Source organism: Pezoporus occidentalis, unplaced genomic scaffold (genome assembly GCF_034315485.1).
Source record: "Pezoporus occidentalis ecotype Australia unplaced genomic scaffold, CSIRO_AGI_Poc_V1 ctg4, whole genome shotgun sequence".
NCBI lineage: Eukaryota > Metazoa > Chordata > Aves > Psittaciformes > Psittacidae > Pezoporus > Pezoporus occidentalis.
Window position 1 is genome coordinate 8,955,944 of NW_026915724.1, and position 18,051 is coordinate 8,973,994.

The 18,051-nt window shown below is 39.7% G+C and overlaps 1 protein-coding gene across 6 annotated transcripts in view; it reads right to left on the bottom strand.

The window, feature by feature from the left end:
- Window positions 1–921: 921 nt before the first annotated feature.
- LYN (LYN proto-oncogene, Src family tyrosine kinase) overlaps window positions 922–18,051 on the bottom strand; it is a 45,669-nt gene continuing 28,539 nt past the window's right edge. For all 6 annotated transcript variants that reach the window (XM_062633385.1, XM_062633382.1, XM_062633386.1 and 3 more), the window contains exons 9-13: window positions 13,586–13,768; window positions 12,620–12,696; window positions 6,534–6,687; window positions 4,631–4,762; window positions 922–2,550 (exon numbers count right to left, since the gene is read on the bottom strand). In XM_062633385.1, the coding sequence (XP_062489369.1) occupies window positions 2,348–2,550; window positions 4,631–4,762; window positions 6,534–6,687; window positions 12,620–12,696; window positions 13,586–13,768 (749 nt within the window). In that variant the 3' untranslated portion in view covers window positions 922–2,347. The remainder of the gene's footprint in view (window positions 2,551–4,630; window positions 4,763–6,533; window positions 6,688–12,619; window positions 12,697–13,585; window positions 13,769–18,051) is intronic.

Sequence of the window (18,051 nt, forward strand, 5' to 3'; positions counted from 1 at the left end):
GCTCTTGGTAGGACTTCTGAGTTTTGGGCTGGTTTGTGTAAATGCAGTGATAAGTCATCACTCTGACATGTCTTTAACCAGGCTGGAGATGTAGCACTTGAGCCAGTGCTATTCTCATGCTTTGAATGGTTTCTGTTAAACACAGCTTATCTGGCTCCAGTAGTTCTAGGCCTATAATCCCTCCAGGGTAGAATGTCTAAAGTAATATTCTGCTCCCACACAGAGTATTCCAACTATTAATATTTTGGTGTAGTTATACAATACACTGAGTGGAGTTCCCTTGAATAAGAAAGCTTTTTTGAGCAATTTGTACAAAGACCAGCAATATTCAAACAAATTAAAAACCCCTAAATCGGAACAGGCTAAGGCTGGAAAACCTTCTGCAACACCATTTCAGATGTTCTACTGCTACACCTTGACAGTCTGACAACCATCTCAGACAAATGAATGTTAGCAACTTTATGTAATGCTAACTGTAATCTCTTATTCTCAGAGCAACTGTTCCACCCTACTTCCCAGTGCTTTTGGTTAGCTACAGGAAATGGCTTGAAAGACAAGGTTATGGTAGTTTAAAAGACTGTAATGAAGGACTGGGTAATTCTTAACTAATGTTTTCCAGAGCATTGTGGTGGACTGTGTTGGTATTACATTAAAGACTTTTGAGAAGCTCTTTTAAAAGACGGCTGAGGACTGACTTTGTCTCTTCCTGCCCTCCCGATCAAGCAGAAACCCTAACAGGGATGCAGAAATAGCTGGTTTGGTCCTTTTCAGCTTCTCAAAGCTGAATAGGCATAAGGAAAGCAGAATCCCTTAATCATGTTAGTGGAGATGAACAGATGTTCACCTGTTCCATATGAAGCTACCACTATGGATAGAACATCAGCAATTTGTTTAATTTCAAATTACTGCCATACAACTTGCTTCAGATTAAGTGTTTATTAAAACTAAAAATCACCATACAATAGAAACTATTTACAATATTTAACTGATAGTCTGCTTAAACTGCACAGTTTGAATGAAACCAATGGAAAAGAAAAGCATGAATATTTATGCTGCTCATTATAGGCACACTAAGGCTCAAAAAGGTTTTAAGCTTCTGCAAAGTACCATTTGCCTAAACAATTGGGTGGAGGGGTGGCAAAAATCTACTGGGTTTCAATTGTAAGAACCAGTGTCACTTGGGGTGTCACAAAAAAGGAAACTATGCACTAGTTACATTGCAATTGCACTAGCTCAGCTGTTTTGGAAAGTAACTTGGTAGAACACCTCTATAGGTAGACCTTAGCAAACAGCATTCGCTTTTAGGAACTGGAATTAGATAGTGAGCAACACACCTATAGTGTCACTGCAATGTAACTTGACATCCTATAGTGTGTTTCCACAAGTTGTTTCGGACAGGACTAGAGCTAGTTTTACCTTTAAAACACATTTTGAGGTTAGTTGATTAAAGCAGCAAAAATATAAGGAATAGTCTTGAATAACCACAGAGGGTTAAAATTAAGATTAAAATATTTTCACTGGTAACAGTGACTGCAATGAAAGTATCAATTTCCTTCAAAATCCTGTGCTTTGCCATGGACTTCGGATGATGACTTTCAACACAGTCCTAGGCGTGCGGCTGCTCCTGCTGTCTTGTGTGTTCATGTTGCACTTCTGCAGCTGTGATGGCTGTGTGATGCTTTGAGAATGATTTTAAACCTCGTATGAGTAATACAGCAGTAAAACAGAATCATCTTCGGTGTAAAGAATTACATACATCACCTTTCCTTAAAGGAAACCATGACACCATTCAGAAAGTCTTACAAGAGGTGACAGTACTCCAGATATTAATGTGAAATAACAATGATAACAGATATAAAAATAATTTTCACAAGATGCTGCATTTCAAAAAAGATGATTTATGAACATCACCATGTCTTAAATCTCCAAGTTCTCCTTCATGACTTTTTCTTTTGAAAACAGCTGTTCAGGCATCTTCTTGCCCCATTTATAGAGGTCTCTTAGTAATGTATTGCATAACTTAGATCCCAAGAAGGTACTGGCAAACTGTACCAGTGCATGATGGCTTTCCTTCCTTCTCCCTCCCCACCCCAAAAAGCCCTCTTCCTTTGGGATGATTCTGCAGATGCCGAACACAGAGCATTTAAGGAGAACTTCAGGCTTTAGAGGAACTGTTCTAACCAAATAAAAATACTATTTTTTCTCTGCAGAATTACTCTTTCCTTCAGCATTTCAACTTCCACACTCAGTTAAGACATCCACACTTGTGAAGTAATTGGTTTGAGCAGTCTGTCCAAATAGCAGTCTGTGCCTATGATCCATGTCAATAGAAAAAGTGTTCTTTGCTCTATGGTTGTTGTTGATACTGCCCTTCTGTTGCTGTGTAGAAGTCACCAAGCACACTCTGTAGATAATCAAATGTTGGCCTCTCTTCTGCTTTATCTTTCCAGCATGTTTTCATGATATCGTAAAGCTCAGCTGGACAGGTTTCCATGCGTGGCATTCGGTACCCACGCTGAAGAGCAACCATCACATCCGAATTGCTCATGCCTTCAACAAAAAAAAAAAAAAAAAAAAGTTTTCATTAAATGATCTAAATTCCTAAAGAATTTTTTTCTTCTTTTTTATCTACTTAATTCTAAAGATCTTCACCATAAGACAAGAATATTGCTACTTGTTAAAGGTCGTTACTAATATGAGTTTAATAAACAAGGCTGAGGTGTGCACCGGTACAGAGGAACTTGCTCTGAAAATCCTGGGGGGAAGATTTCTATTTCCCCAGTTGAGTGCAGTGACCTCTTTTGTGCCAAGACTAACATGACTGTGGGAGAGATAGCAATTCTTGTCTCCAGAACAAGCTTTATTCTGTTTCTGTAACCAGTCCTGCTACCATTTGTTCTGCTTCCAGTGGTGGTGAGATTCACAGCAACAGCCCACCCTGGCATCAACCTTTGTCTCTGCCTGCAGAGCTTCTAACCTGCTTGCTGCAGACTCTATGCATACTGAGACAGAGAGTTACTCTTGCCACGTCTGGGTAATTTGCCCAAGCCTGTCACATTTCTTCATGTAAGGTAAATTGGTCACCCATTTATTCTGCTGTTCTGATTCTTCAGTATCAACTTTCAGTCTAATAGGCTGTTCCAATTTATACTTCTATTTAAAACAGACATATATTCCTCTTCCAGTTTAATGCGAGCAATGCTTGCAAACTATTGAAATCTTCCAGTATGCAGTCAAGAGGCTTGAACTTCTAATTGCTGGTTGACAAATAAATCCACAGTGTCTGGCCTATTTATGGTGCTCCTAAAAATGCTCTCATACTTATGAAAAGTACTGCCCAGATTTCCTTTAGAACAGATATTTTCCCACAGTAGTACAGCAATACCATGTCTGCTGTATTGACTGATTTTGTACTTAAAATGAAAATATGGTGTTGGAGTTTGTGGTTTGTAGTGCTGGTTTCCAGGTGAGCCCATAGGTTTGCTCAGTGAAGGACAATATTCAAGGCACCCAGAAATAACCTTGTGAGCCCAGCTCAGCATAGGAAACTGTCTGGGTACACAGGCACTTTTTTTCCCATTAGCATATATCCCACCTGTGGGAAGAACCTTGCATTACTTGGCTGCATACAATTCCTATCTGATCCTTCCTGGGGACATGAGCAGTGTTTAGAACACTTTGGGAGGACCAACTACTCAGTCACATATTTTATAGCCCTTACCTAAAAGCCAGCCCAGAGCATATATTTGAACACTTTGCTGTCCAAGCAGCCCTATCACCTCTTGAAGTCAAAATGGGCTACTCTTGAGCTTAAGTGCTTTCCTGGACTAGAACCTTACTGAGCAATGAGGATGTCTGGTTTGGCTCTAGCTCTTGTATGGGAAGTTGGTATGTTCTTCCATAACATAAAGTTGGCCACCATCCCCCTTTCTCCTCCTGAGTCTCTTGTCTCTCTGTACCCAGGGGGTGAGCCTGCTGTCCATTCAGGGACTCAGGTCTGCCCCTCTGCTGTCTCTGGCTGTTCAGGATGCAGAAAAATGAAACATGAAGCACGTAACCACTTCCCAGCTACCTAATGCAGTAGTCACAGATGATGTACTCCGCTGTGCTCTCATACCTGAACTGTATGGAGCAACGAAGAGTAAATATTCCAAGCAGTACATCAACACTACTTCAGGGTCTGCTTTCATATTTGTTTGGTTAGCTAACAGCCTATTTGCTTGTGAAAACACGCTCTCTTAGTACTTTCACATACTACAATATTTAAAACCCCAGCAGCATATGCAGCACCATTAGAACCTGTAGCACTGCATCCTTGCTGTGGGACTGTGCTGTGGACTGTAAAGGTGGGATCTGTGACAATGCTGTATTCACTGCGGTTTTAACCCCTTCTGAATATATAAAAATAACTACATGTTCATGGTGCCTTTAGTCTGTTTGCTAACATTTACCCCAGAGTCATACATATGGTGACTATAATTTTTCAAAGCAAAGTTCTTCAAACTGGCAAGACATTTTCCAGATCACTGCTGTTGCTACTGTTGGCTGCCAGCTCTTTCCTTGTATATTTTTCTTTGCTTTTTAACACCAAAGTGTACATACAGAGTAATGGTATAAACACACGCCATACCTGGATAAGGAATCTTTCCGTATGTAATGATTTCATACAGGAGGATCCCAAACGACCACACATCCGATTTAATAGTGAAAGATCCATAATTAATTGCCTCTGGTGCTGTCCATTTAATAGGGAATTTTGCACCTAAAGCAAAAAAGAGTACAGTCTCAATCAGTCAAAGGCAAATGTAAACACTCCATATCAAGTCATTAATATGTCTTAAATGACTTGCCTATGATACCCCTAAATTAGCAAAGTTCCCAGCAACTCCTTCTATCCAAGAGTTATCAGCAGAGATGTACTGCAGGATACGCGTTGCCACCCTGCATGTCCTGTGTCAGAGATGCAAATAAGATGCCGAATGTTACGTAGCACCTTTTAACTCTAAGGTATGGTGAATTTATGCTAAAATTAGTCACCATTTTCCCTTCTGACCAGTGGTCAGGCAACAATCTTACAATTCCCATCACCTGGAACTTCGCAAGACTTTAACTACCTTTTCCTATTTTAAAGAAAGTCAGTCTAGCTTCCACATACCCCAGCACATTTCACATTCAGACATAGGTGCAAAAGCAGTAGCAAATGATAGCTTAAGAAGTCATATCTTTAAATATTGTCTTTCATGTCTAATTAACTGATTCCAGAAAATCGCAAACTCCTTACAGTTAAATAAGAAAAGTTCAAGCAACCTTTACTGGGAAATATGTTAGCTCTTCAGACCATGAAAAGTAATGTATTGTCTCTCTGCCTTTTTTAGTCTGCTCTATCATTTTGATGCAAAATACCAGGTAAGCTAGGAAACTTTTCTGAATGGCAGAAAACATATCAAAGAAACTTGGCATAAAGAATTTATAACCAGAAAGGTTCATTTAATCAATACAGAATGTCCAAAGCTAGCTAAAAAACACAGATACGGGTTCTCTACCTCTGAAAACTGCTTTGAGACCCCTCCCTCTGTTCTATTGAACTACTGTTACTCAGTGACTGCTGAACAGCTCACCTTCCTTTAATCTCAACTGCAATGCACTGTTCACTTTCTTCCTCATACCTTAGTTCTCCCCCCTTTCGTCCTACATGACCACAGTTTCCATCCAGACTGTGTAAAAGTATGAGGTAGTGTCTTTAAAACAAGAGGGGGAAAGCCAGCCAACAAACCTGCTCTGCAAAGTTACCAGAATGCAATCTGTGCATGGAAGCATAAATAAAAACTTTTCACTACAAGTTGACTACTCACTTCTTCAAAGGATCCTTGACCAAATTAGCAAAACACACCTGGCAAAACCTAGACAAATATCTTTAATGTCACAATTTCCCCTCTTGCCAGTCCTGACCCTGCTGCAATGTTACCTCCCACCCATGTGCCGAACAGGACCCAGGTTTCCAGTGTCCCTACAGTGTTCAGTGCTGCTGAACATGCAAATCAATGCTGCAGCTCCTAAAGCAGCTTCAAAAGATAACCAGATCTGCTAAAGGTTTCCTTGTTACCAGCAACCACACCTGCTAGGGCTTCTTCCTTTCTCCAAGTGAAAGGAGGCGTGTATGGCACTTCAGGATGTGATGAGAAAATATGAACGTATTTTCTTGGCATTTAATTCAGAGGGGTGGAAGCTGTGGCTGTGCAAATAATTTGTGCAATTTAGAGAAAACTGCAGTTAAGTTTTTTTTTAAAACTTTAATAAGTTTTTTTTTATTTTCTTCATTCTTCAGATTTATTTCAAACAAACTTTTCAAAAAGCCTGGGGAGCACAGACAAGTTGCTTGTTTCCTTATTTTTTTTAAAAGTTGCTGGCATTAGAATGGTGCCTCCAGGAAGTTGCTACAGCATTTTCTGTCCTTGGTGACCATATTATTGTTGGATCCATCCCCACTGCCTCCCAGAAGCTGAAGTTTTAAAGATGAAAACAAAAGTACATACCTTCCCTTGCTGTATATTCATTGTCTTCGATGACTCTCGCTAGCCCAAAATCAGCAATTTTGCACATCAGCAAGTCCGAAACCAGAACATTCGCTGCTCTCAAATCTCGATGGATATAATTTTTTCTTTCAATGTATGCCATCCCTTCTGCAATCTGTTACCAAAACCCAAGTATTTTGATATTTTAACACCACACAAACACATCAGCGGGTCTCTTTGTTCTTTCAAGGTATCAGCAAAGCCACATCCATTTATTCATTACCTCTGTCTTTGGAGCATTTTTCAGATGGAAGCAAGGAATGGGAGATTGCCAGGGAAAACCTACATGTAGATTCAGTCCTGCAATACTATACTTATAGTAGCAGCTTCCAAAAAATTGTTTGGGTGAATAACAGCTGGCAAGATCAGAGACATGTGCTAGATATATTTCCTGAAACAAAATCTTAATTAAAATGTTCCTGAGATTTCTACTAAAATATTTTCTTTTCCAAATTATTGAGTTTTCTTTCCAATTTCTAAGAAAATGTAAGGAATTAATAAGTCAAACAAGGTACAGATGTTCTTTTAAGGACTGACAAAACAACAGTGCAGATAAGGTAAAAAAACCCCCCCAACATTCTATTTACTCAGAATAGGCCTGTACAATCGGGAAACAATTACTAATAGAGGTCAAACAACTTTATTTTCTTCTACAACAACATGTAACGAGGAGTGTTTAACAACAGCCAGCTCTCAGACACTATCATAAGTAAATTTAATTTGTCTTTCAGCAGCCCAAATTGATTTCCAAACCAAATTAAAGATGATTAATGTCCTCAAAATATGCACTGGGGATGATCTTTTCCCCAGTATTTGCTCAGGCTGCCGCTTTACTTTTCAGAAAAAAAGAGAAACTGAAATAATAGTTTCTAAACTCAGAGCAATAAAACTGATGTGTAGATGGTGTTCTGACCAAAAGAGGAGCTAGGAAAAAGGGAAAATAAACCCCGTGCTTGTGAGCTGCCAGTTTTTCTCTTCCTTGTGAGACTGGTGATGGGTCATTCCCAGGCAGGGCCGTGGTCCAACCTGTGCCAAAGGTACCTCTCCAGGATGTCTGTGGGTGACAGAGAGCTCACTCATGGCCTCATGCTTTGGGGAATGCAGGAGCTCTCAGGTTTGCTAACAAAGCACCAGTAAAGCAGGAAGGGTCCTCCTCCAGTGCCAGTCCCTGGCACACTCATACACGGGCTCTCTCCACCTCAGGAGAAGGCAAGTGCATGGACACCTTCTCAGCTCCAGAGGTGCTTGTTTCAGCCATGCAGTAAAGCAGGCAGGGGCACCTGACTGAACCTTAAGAAAACATTAACATCACTTCTGCTTACCCATTTTTAAAAGGTCCCTGAGGAAGGTCCCCTGTGAAGGCACACACTGCCACCACTTACAACACAAACCACACGTTTGTGTGTGAGGTCTTCGTTCCTCTTTTTTGGTTTAGGCAATGGAAAAATTGAGCCACTTGCCCTCCCACCTCCTTCACTGCAAACCTCTTCTTATAAACTGATATATTCTTCTGCCCTTATACAATGTGTGTGGGGGGTAGGGATGGGGGGGGGTGGGTGTGTGGGGTGTCTCACACTAAATCAAAGAGCAACCCTGATGATGAAGGGAATGAAGAACACCTGCATTTCACTTTTTCTACAAATAAGACTTTTCATAATGCAGGAAGCAACTACTACTGAAAAATTGCCACATAGGGTCTTACTAAAGACTTACAGACAAAATAGAAGAGTAGTATTCGATTCAGAGCCTACTTTAGCTTCTCTCTCCTCCCCATGCCAATACTGGGAAGGAATAAGGGATGAAAAAGAAGGTTTTGCTGCAAGATCAGTGCTGAGATTGAACTAACCAGCTTGGCAGATATGACCAAAATGCAGACAGGTCCACTAATATCACCAAAACCACATCACCCATCACAAAGAAATCAACTTTCCTCCTACTTCCTTGCGTGGATTTAACATTTGGGCAAATTGCTGTCTGGGGAGACATTCACTTCACAAAAGAGACATTTGTGATAGCAGTATTTAGTTTCCAAGCCCAACCAAGCAAAGCCATAGGAAAGACCATTTTATTTCCTCTTACTTGTGCCAGACTCACTGAACTCACCATCTGATTAGTCACAAACGAAGAATGCAACATCAAGCAATCAGTAAGTTTTCACCACATACAGACTACATTTCCGTGAAACGCCAGGACAATGGCTTTGACTGCACTGAATCAGAGAAATTCAAAGAAGCCACGTATGTGCCAGCATCTGGGCATACAAAAAATTCCCCAGTAGGAAAAGAATAATGGGCAAGGAATTTTGAATGGGACAAGGAGTGGAAACGCAGCAACTGGACAACTCAATTCACACATTAAACCTTTGCTTGTGGGAAAAGAAAGAAAGAAAAGAAGATTTTTTTTTAATCAAGGGAATTGGTGCCAAAGCCCATGTGATAACTTTGTAATAATTGTTGGGTTTTCATTGCCAAATGATATATTAAAGGTAGAGAAATTCACGGGAGCAAAAGAAAGCCTTTTCCCTTTTCTGTTAATGATCATTGGTACCTGTCAAGACTGTTCGGCTACATGTAGTTACTACTCAGGAACAGGATGGGAAAGGTAATTTGGGCTTCTGGAATCTGTTTTGTGTCCTTTAAGAGAAGATTCTGCCTACACTGCACAAGTGTTACTACCAAGAAGGGAGCAGTTTCCCCTTCACCTTTAATGAAGTACTGACACACTTCCAGAAATACCCAAGTTAAATCCTTTCAAAAACAACCAACCACCAAATCTCTGAATACTGGAAACAGGGTAAGAATGCAAGAAAAGTCTTCTGGAAGAAATAAATGACTCCATAAGTCAGCCTCCATACTGCAGAGCTTGAGCTGAAAGTCACATTCCAAGTGAATGATGACTTGGAGCTGCAGTTCTGCACGCAGCTCTGTCACCCATTTGGGGCATGGTTTCAGCTGGCAGTGCTCCTTCCTCTCTGTTTCTGCTCTTCCTATCTATAAAACAGGATAATTACTTAACTTGCTGGAATACTTGTGGGTCATTTCACAAACAGGTATAAAAATCTTGAAAATTCCTGAAAGAAAATGGTAACAAAATCATGGAGCAAGCAGTGTGGCTTTGAAAACATGCGTTCCCTGCTTTCAGAACCATTTTTTGTAGCTTCTGAAGGTGTTCGGAGAAAGCAGCAAAGGACTTTGAAGCAGGGAGGGGAGAACCTAATAAGCTGCCATTTCAGAATAGGACTGCCTAAGGACAAGGAAGAGCTACACCTTCTGAAAAGCAAAAGTACTTGGTCTCAGCTCACAGATGGTGAAACATCACAGCTAATGCTGAACAGCACACAGAGGGATGGGCAGTCCTATGCTTCTTTCTATTTCAGAAAGTGACATCCAGCTTCTGTTTTGATTTGGGTTTGCTGCTTTTTTTTTGCTACAAAACCAGAGAATTTCTGGCTTCCTTCATAGCTCCATTTTTAAACTCAAAACTGCTCTTGATTTCGACTTCCATTCCGAGGTCTGTGATCCTCTTCTGCAAGAGTTATCACAAACCAACCATGTTTTACAGGCAGTTTGCATTGCTGTTTCTCCATGCAGAAAGAGGTTTACAGCAACAGGTGTAACTGAGTCCACTGTGCATTTCAGGCTGTGTGCAAAAATGTGGAGTACTAAAGAAGCCAGATGGGTTTGCTTAAGGTCAACCTAATAGGATATTTTTACATCATGCTGAGAACATATGTCATGTTAAGAAGAAAAAATAAATGACAAGGATCATGAAAAAGAGTGGAATGAAAATGAAAGGAAATGAAATGATGGCAAAATATGAAGTTTTCTTGTTATGTATGTTCGTTTGTTTGTTTGTTTGAAGGAAAGCAAGTTTTAAACAACCTGAAGGGCTGACAAGTGCAGCCTCATGGGGTAAGAGCCTCAGGAACAAGCAACCATCAAAACCCCACAATTATTAAGTGCAAGGGCAATCACACCATAAAGACAGTGCTTCATGAGAAAAACGTGGCCAAATCATACCTGGCCAGAAACACTCCAGTACAACAAAGACAAGTTACAAAGTATAAAAATAATACCCCAATATGACAGAAATCATAAAAGATACCCACAAAAAAAGTGCCACAAATTGTAAGTATAAGTGGGGATTCATTAGTAACAGGACAAGACCAAGGAAAACATTCACATAAAACAGATGGAGAAGACTACATACAAATACTATGGCAAAGTTTTTAAATGCCTGCCTTTGCTTCTGTCTCTACTGAAAGGGCCAAGGATGCACACATGGTTAATGTGAGTGACAAAGGCACAAAAACAGGGTGGAAAAGGGAAAGAAGTGGGTTAGGACAGTTCAAGTGTGTATGAGTGGTTTATGAGGCACCTGAAAACTGTCAGTAAATCCAAATCCACACATCCTGACTTGCCTGCAAAATTAGGCAGGCAAAATGAGGAAAAAATATAAGCGCTGAATCAGTATTTAAGTTGTGCCTAGTTTTTATTTGGTTACAAATGAAGTGCACTCTGGGGAAAGAACAACAGGGTGTGACTACAATTCCTGAAACGTTGAGAAACAACTAGGCTCTCCAATCCCCTCCTGCTCTATTTTAAACCAAAATCCTGTAAAAGTGATTACTTAGAGATGGTTTGAAAGTTACGAGTATGCTCAGCAACAACTCGTATCATTTTCCTAACCACAACCACCAGGCATGTGTGTGCTACACGGCAGATGTAGATAACAAATTTGCAAAAGCAGCAGGAAGAGTTTATACATGCAAAAGGTTCACTGAATTTGCACCATGCTTTTTCAGCAGATCTCATCAAACAGAAGCAAATATGATTTTAAGAACTGTGAAAAGAAGAATTGGGAGCTCTTTGGGTACATATCCCATGGAATAAAAGAGTTTCAGTTGGAAAGACCCTCCAGCAATCATCTGGTCCAACCGCTTGACCGCTTCAAGCCACTTTAACCAAAAGTTAAAGCATGCTGTTAAAAGCATCGTCCAAATGCCTCTTAAACACTGACAGGTTTGGGACATCAATTACCTCTCTAGGAAGCCTATTCCAGTGTTTCACCATTCTCTCTGTAAAGAAATGTTTCCTAATATCTAATCTTCTATTCACTTATATAGCAATAGTTATATTAAACAACTACATAATATAGTGATTTTTCTTTTATAAATCCCTAATGTTTTTTTACATGCTTTCAAAGTTTTCTCATCTTTCACCATGGATTATAACAAGTTAGTTATAGGGTACAACAGTCTGTAAATTCTAATGCATAATAAAAACCCCAGAAAGGTTGGTGAAACAATAACCTACCAGAAATTTTTTCATTGCCTATTAGTAACATGAACTACAGCTTGCAAAAGTTGCTCAATTCTTACTCTACTTTCTTATATGCCTCACTGGACATTTAATGCTGGCAACTCTACGAGGTGGAACACTGGTCTCCAGACACTTTTGATCCACACTTTGACACACACAAATCAGTCTGAGGTCTCTCTCTACGTATTTCATTTATGACATGGAATGACCAGTATATTTTGAAACAAACTTCTTGGTTCGTAAATAAGATTCTGAAACATCATTTGACTAGATCTCATTTATTTCACGGTAATTTACGTGAGAGTTTGAAACCCACCTATAGTTCTCTGAGCTTAAGAGAAGTTTCACAAATTGACCTTAGAAGTAAAAATGATGTGGTTTATTAACACTGAAGGAATCTTGTAAGCAGAAACTCACAAATGTGTACTTACACTTCCAACTCACAGCCATGTGAACTGAAAGCAGCTTTTCCACCACCATCTAAGCAGGGTACCACTGGCATCTTTAGCAGGTCACCAGCAGCAAGTTAAGCCTAATTTCACATCTTTTGTTTGAAACCTATTTTATCCATTCCCTCCTTTCAAACAACCTTATTTTCTCAGAGCAAAACTTATCTGAAAATTAAAATCTTTTTTTAATGCAAAAGCCCCAAAGCTGCCCAGCTGGGGTTTTAGACTCAAAGAGAAATAAACCCCATTAATTTTGAGCATATTTCTTAAAATTTACCTGAGCAGAGAAATCAATCAGCTTCGGAAGCAACAATTTACTGCCTTCATCACTCTTCAGAAAATCCAGCAAACTTCCTGTTAAAACAGAGAAAGACCAACTCAGTGCAGCTTATTACTGAAATAAAGGTCACACCAGGTCCCCGATTTTCTTGATCACAAAATTTTTGCAGGCAAGTGTTTTGATGTATTTTCAAGTTGACTACAGTAAGGCAGTCTCTTTACGTGGTTTAAGAATGATAGCATTCAAGTCAGCATGTCAGGCATCCAAGTGTTGCCATTTTCCTGGGTGTAGAAAACTCATCAGACCTTACCTTACTTCAGTGGTATTGACTCTGATAAGTACCCTAGTCTATAGACTATCAGGAAAGCTGTCTTAAGAGAATCCCACATATCAATCCTTTCCACATCATAAAAACTAAGTGGCTCAACACTTGTTTATGAAGTTAGCAGCAGAATTTCTTGAAAACAGAACAGCCCAGGAAAATATAGCACCCAAGACAATCTAAGAAGGAAACTTCACTTACTTTGTGTAGTAATGCTCTAATAAAGATTGTCCTTTTCTAGCAGCGCAACCATCCTGTCAGGACCACTCACCACTCACCTTATTACCTATGTACTTACCAACTCAAGAGCCACGTAAGGCCATTTCTAAGGTTTGCTTTAATTGCCTTGCTATGACTCCAGGTACAGAAGTCAGGTAGGGAGCCCAAAGAAACCAGAGGTATTTTGGGGTTATGCTCTGCATCTGAAGCAATCACAACCACAGCAATGAATCATGAAATTAAAGCCTCACCCTTCCTCTAGGACAGGTGTTCTTTCACTTTATATTGAAGCATTCAAAAGAATAATGCTAAAATCCTAAGTTTTCATTTTTTATTCCTTCCTTTTTAAAGAACTGGGGCTAACTTAGAAGAAGCAGAAGAGTTTACTAAAGCACTGCTCACAGATCCAACACTCTTCTCACCTTTTGCCATGAATTCTGTTATAATATAAATAGGCTCTTCTTTGGTCACTACAGCATAAAGCCTTACGAGTTTATCGTGCTGAAGTGTTTTCATGAGGTTGGCTTCCTCCAGGAAGGCTTGCACAGACATCGTTCCAGGCTTCAGAGTCTTCACAGCCACTTTTGTACTATTATGATAGTAACCTAAAAGGAGGGAATACGGTCAGTGCAGTCCAAGTCACTCTGTGCCACACAGCACTAGGAATTTGTAAAGCAGCTGAGGCTGGATTCCAGTAATAGCTGAGAGGCTGAGAGCAAGTGCCAGATGTAGCACAAATATTTATGCTAGAATTCCTTTTTATTTTGCAACTGATACAAGACTGCAGTGCAAAATAATCCATTCCTCATTTTCAGAAATCATTTATCTGAAAAAAACCCAAAACAAATAAAGCAAGCAAATCATCTTCATACAAAGTTTTCATGTACAAGTAGCCCCTAAAATATTCAGTCAAAAGATGTTTTAATGAAGGTTCACTTAACTTGTCCCAGAATCTAACGGAGTCCACAGATTACTTGCAAGATTTTAAATTCCATGATTATAGCCATTTTATGCATGTTGGTCTCATGCTTATAATCCTCTCTGTAACCCTCAGTGCTCAAAATGAAGCATTACAGGAAAGTGCAATCAAATAAGTGTTCTTATGACCAACAAAGATATGCTGCCAGGACTGCAATCCTGCAGTGCTCAGGGCAAGATTTAAAATGAGATTTCTTATCACGTAGCCCATGCCAAGAGTGGAAAAGACCGTGGCTCCTTCATTTCTCTGTTTATCAAACCTGCTAATATTAATATTCTAATTATATAAAAAGCAACTTACCAGTAAAAAGCAGTGAATTACATTCTGATTTAATGTTTTCCAAACATTAAATAAATGTTAAAGAGCATAAAAAAAGGAGTAGCAAGAACTGATTGTTAAGTTTATATTATGAAGTCATTTAATTTAAAAAATAGAAGAAACGAGAAAGAGAGAAGGATATAAATGCAACTTTTGTCCCCCACCATGCCCATTCAAAATTGCAAAATTATTTCTCAGAAGAGGCAAAAATTTCATGACTCATTTCCTTATTCAGCAACAATCCAGAGAAGGGATATACCTCTAAATGTCCACAATTTCTTTATAGTATTTACTATCCTAACATAAGAAATCAGGAGGAAAGCAAGGAACTAATTTTCCCAGATCTTCAGGGATTGCTCTGATCACTGCAATCTTCTACCACCTTTTTTAAAGGAGGATCATCACCTGAGAAAAGCTACTATGTCTATCACAATACATTCACCTGCATGATTATTAAATCTATTTTTTCAAATGTGGTCAGGTCAAAGCTCAACAAAGATATGCCTCTAAATGGCCTAATAGTAAGAAATGACAACTACAGGTCAAATGTGCTGTTAAAGCTCAGGTATATGGTTTACATCTATCAGAAAAAAAAGAGATGTTAAATGCATTTCTTTTTGCTTAAGAAGAAAGCATATTTGTATCATTACTACTATTCCATCCCATACCCTAAAGCATAGCACGAATTCCACTCCCAATTTGTTGAATACTCTACTGAACCTAGCAATTTCTGCGAAGCAATTACAACCAAGACACTTAACCTATGTAACAGTGTTTTACATTCACAAAAGAAATCAATCAAACTTGGGTGCTATTCACAGAAAGGTTTTATTACTGCAACAGCAATACTAAGGTTTACTGCTGGGATAAATGTCTACCCTGATCCTCTGGTGATTACACGCAAAGCAAACGAGCCAATGACAGCACTAGAGATAACTGATCTTGATCTCTCTCATGTTCATTTATTTCACCAGGCATTGGAAGGGATGAGACACCAAATCACTGAAGAAAGGTGGTCATGAACTCTAACAGCAGATACAATGGCATCTGTAAAAATCTGACCCTTGTCAGTTTGGCAAAACTGGTATTTGCCACCTCTCTCTCCCACCCATTACCAACAAAACTACTGTATAGCTTGATTTGGGCTGAGATTCATGTCAGACCCAGAGCAGGCAGCATCTCTCTAGTATGCACCTGTACCACCCTAGCTTAACAATGTCCTAGTCCTCATGCCAGGCTGTTTATCATTCCCGTGAGAACCTCTGTGGTAGATTCCATAACGATCATCTGCTTTGCAGGCACACTCTCACCGTACAGGTAAGAAACGGCAGCTTTTGTGCAGGTGGAGCAAAAGCTGGTGACCTCAAAGTGCTTCACCAGCAGCAGATGTAAGGTTCAGTCTGCATCACAGAAGGATTCCAGTGACAGGCAGGGAGCTGTGGGAAGGGTTGGCCACAGCACTGCATCATCACCCCTGTTTCACACAGTACCCGAGGCTTGGAGCCCATTGCTAATGTCTGTTTTGGCTGAACTGAACCTGGCTCTGGGTGTAAACATACCACTTGCGTCACAGTGTTCCTTCTGTATGATATGGATGAACACATGGTTCGTTTGCTACCTAGACATGAATTTTAAAAGATAGATAAGCAAGGAAATTCTTGCTTACATCTAGAATTTCTGAAATTAAATTCAGATTCTTTGCAACTAACATTCAGCTCACATATGTACTATAAAAACCCATTTCTGATACTGATGAGAAGCACTGGTAAGTTTCCTTGGTTCATTTTAGATCTCATTAATTTTCATAGAAGTATTTTTGTGGTATCATTTTCTCTATTTTTTTTAACAGCTGGATAAGAAAACACAACTCCAAAATGTGTATTCCTTATATTCTAAGTTGGAGGTTGCCAAAAGAGAGAATCTTTTACATGTGAGATGCAAGCAAGATGTGCCTCATTAATAAAATACATCATAATGGCTCTGTTTGGCTTGTTAACTTTTCTTTTAGCCCTGCTTGAGGATTCTCTTCATGGATTATTAATACCAGAGAGCATTATGGTTCACACTGTATTAGTGCACACTAGGAACAAAAATGCATAAAACATGGACCCTGCTCTTGCAGTGCTACTCTGGTTCATCTTATCACTAAACAAGCTGCCCAGATGCACTGAACTCCATGGTCAAAAACCCTTTCATACCATGGCAAGAAGCAAGACTCTCTGCAGTTTAGACTTCTGTTAAAAATTAAATGGGATGCAAGCAATAGGACCCAAGTCTGAGGAATGGAATGCGACCATGTCTCACACAGAAAGCCAGTTTCTCCATATTCTACATGTTAGAATAGAAGTCTCCCCACCAAAATTGTTGGTGTTTCAGGTATTTATTTTGGAGTTGATTATGATTATCTCACCAGAGTAGTATCTTGGACAACCAGGTTGCCCCACAGATTCTTGCAAGGGCTTAATCAGGCCAAGCTGTGACATGAATTTATAACAATGATGACGTTGAGCCTGTCATTTCTGAAAAGACCTCCAGAATTGACGATGAACAACTTTGTGAACAAGCCTACAAGATGCAGCCTTCCTCTTCCCTTGCTTCTGAAGTAATTTCCTGCAAAGTTACCCTGGGAACAATTTGTTTGAGCTACAGAGGAATGACACTGTTAGAAGCCAGATAAATGTCTCAGGCCATTACAATTTCAAGAGGTGCTGGGGAAGAGACTGAAGAACAGCAGCTTCTCTACATCCTCTTGCATGTTAACGCATCACTCCTTTACCAACTACAGCCATCACCCACCACTGACTGTCTCTGTACTATGCACCCTCCCTTCTGGTATTTACATACATTGGTGAGATCTCCCCAAGCATTCTCTTCTCCAGGCTGCACAGTCCCTTTCCTCACAGGAGAGATGCTCCAGACCCTTAACCATCTGTTACTCTTTGCTGGATTCTCTCCAGTAGCTCCATATCTCTCTTTAGTGGGAAGCCCAGTTCCTCTGAGTGTGACACTGAAACCACAATTTTAAGTACCCTTTATCAAGAAGAAATTCATTTAGTAATTGAGCCATGGAGCAATATTTCTCTATAATTCACACTATGGCTGAAAAATAACTTTGTTCTGTATGAGGACAGCATGTAACAACTAGCTCTCTAATCAGAAGAGCATAACAACTAGGCTATTTCTTAGTATCTCCACATTTCTGATGCCACTGGTTGATCATTGCAATACAGTGTTTGCTGAGACCCTGCACTGCACAGCTGACCTAATATGTCTTTTCCAGCTTGAACTTCCTTGCTTCTAAGATTAACCATGTTCCTGATTCGAGAGGACCTGGGCCATGCAAATCAGCTTGTCTTGCTTCAGAAAGGAAGCAGAGAAGAGGAAACACAGCGATCGCTTTCACAGTACATTAATTTTTCTCACAGTGCAGCAATTCAGATGCAGGGGTTAGGCCCAATTCAGATGTTAAAATAATGACACAAACAAGAGGAAACATCTTGAAACAGAAATGCCCTTTTCAAATTTTATGTCTCTGTGTATGTGTGTGCAGTAGCCACTTCCCAAAATGATCTACATTTTCAAGCAGGTGAT